This window comes from Penaeus monodon, chromosome 25, assembly GCF_015228065.2.
Source record: "Penaeus monodon isolate SGIC_2016 chromosome 25, NSTDA_Pmon_1, whole genome shotgun sequence".
NCBI lineage: Eukaryota > Metazoa > Arthropoda > Malacostraca > Decapoda > Penaeidae > Penaeus > Penaeus monodon.
In genome coordinates, this window is record NC_051410.1 from 38,901,316 (window position 1) to 38,901,600 (window position 285).

The window sequence follows — 285 nt, forward strand, 5'->3', positions numbered from 1 at the left end:
CACGCGCGCAGAATAAACCCAGGACTAACATATTTCTCATCCCTCAGGTATTGGTTATGCAATGTTCATGATCAGTTTCTACATCGGGTGCTACTACAACGTCGTCCTTTCGTGGGCCATCTACTACATCTACTCCTCCTTCACACACACACTCCCCTGGACCAGTTGCAGTGACGAGTGGCGATCGGAGTGTGAGTTCTCCCCTGGACTTCTTTTTTCCAATCTGGTCTATCTTTTCCGTAAATAAACAACTGCAACAACTGTAGGCTTATTAGATATTTATCA

The 285-nt window shown here is 45.3% G+C and overlaps 1 protein-coding gene across 3 annotated transcripts in view; it reads left to right on the forward strand.

Annotated features, from left to right (window-relative positions):
• LOC119589235 (sodium- and chloride-dependent glycine transporter 1-like) overlaps window positions 1-285 on the forward strand; it is a 63,016-nt gene that overhangs the window by 53,529 nt on the left and 9,202 nt on the right. For all 3 annotated transcript variants that reach the window (XM_037937839.1, XM_037937840.1, XM_037937838.1), the window contains exon 4: window positions 48-191. In XM_037937839.1, coding sequence (XP_037793767.1) covers window positions 48-191 — 144 coding nt within the window. The remainder of the gene's footprint in view (window positions 1-47; window positions 192-285) is intronic.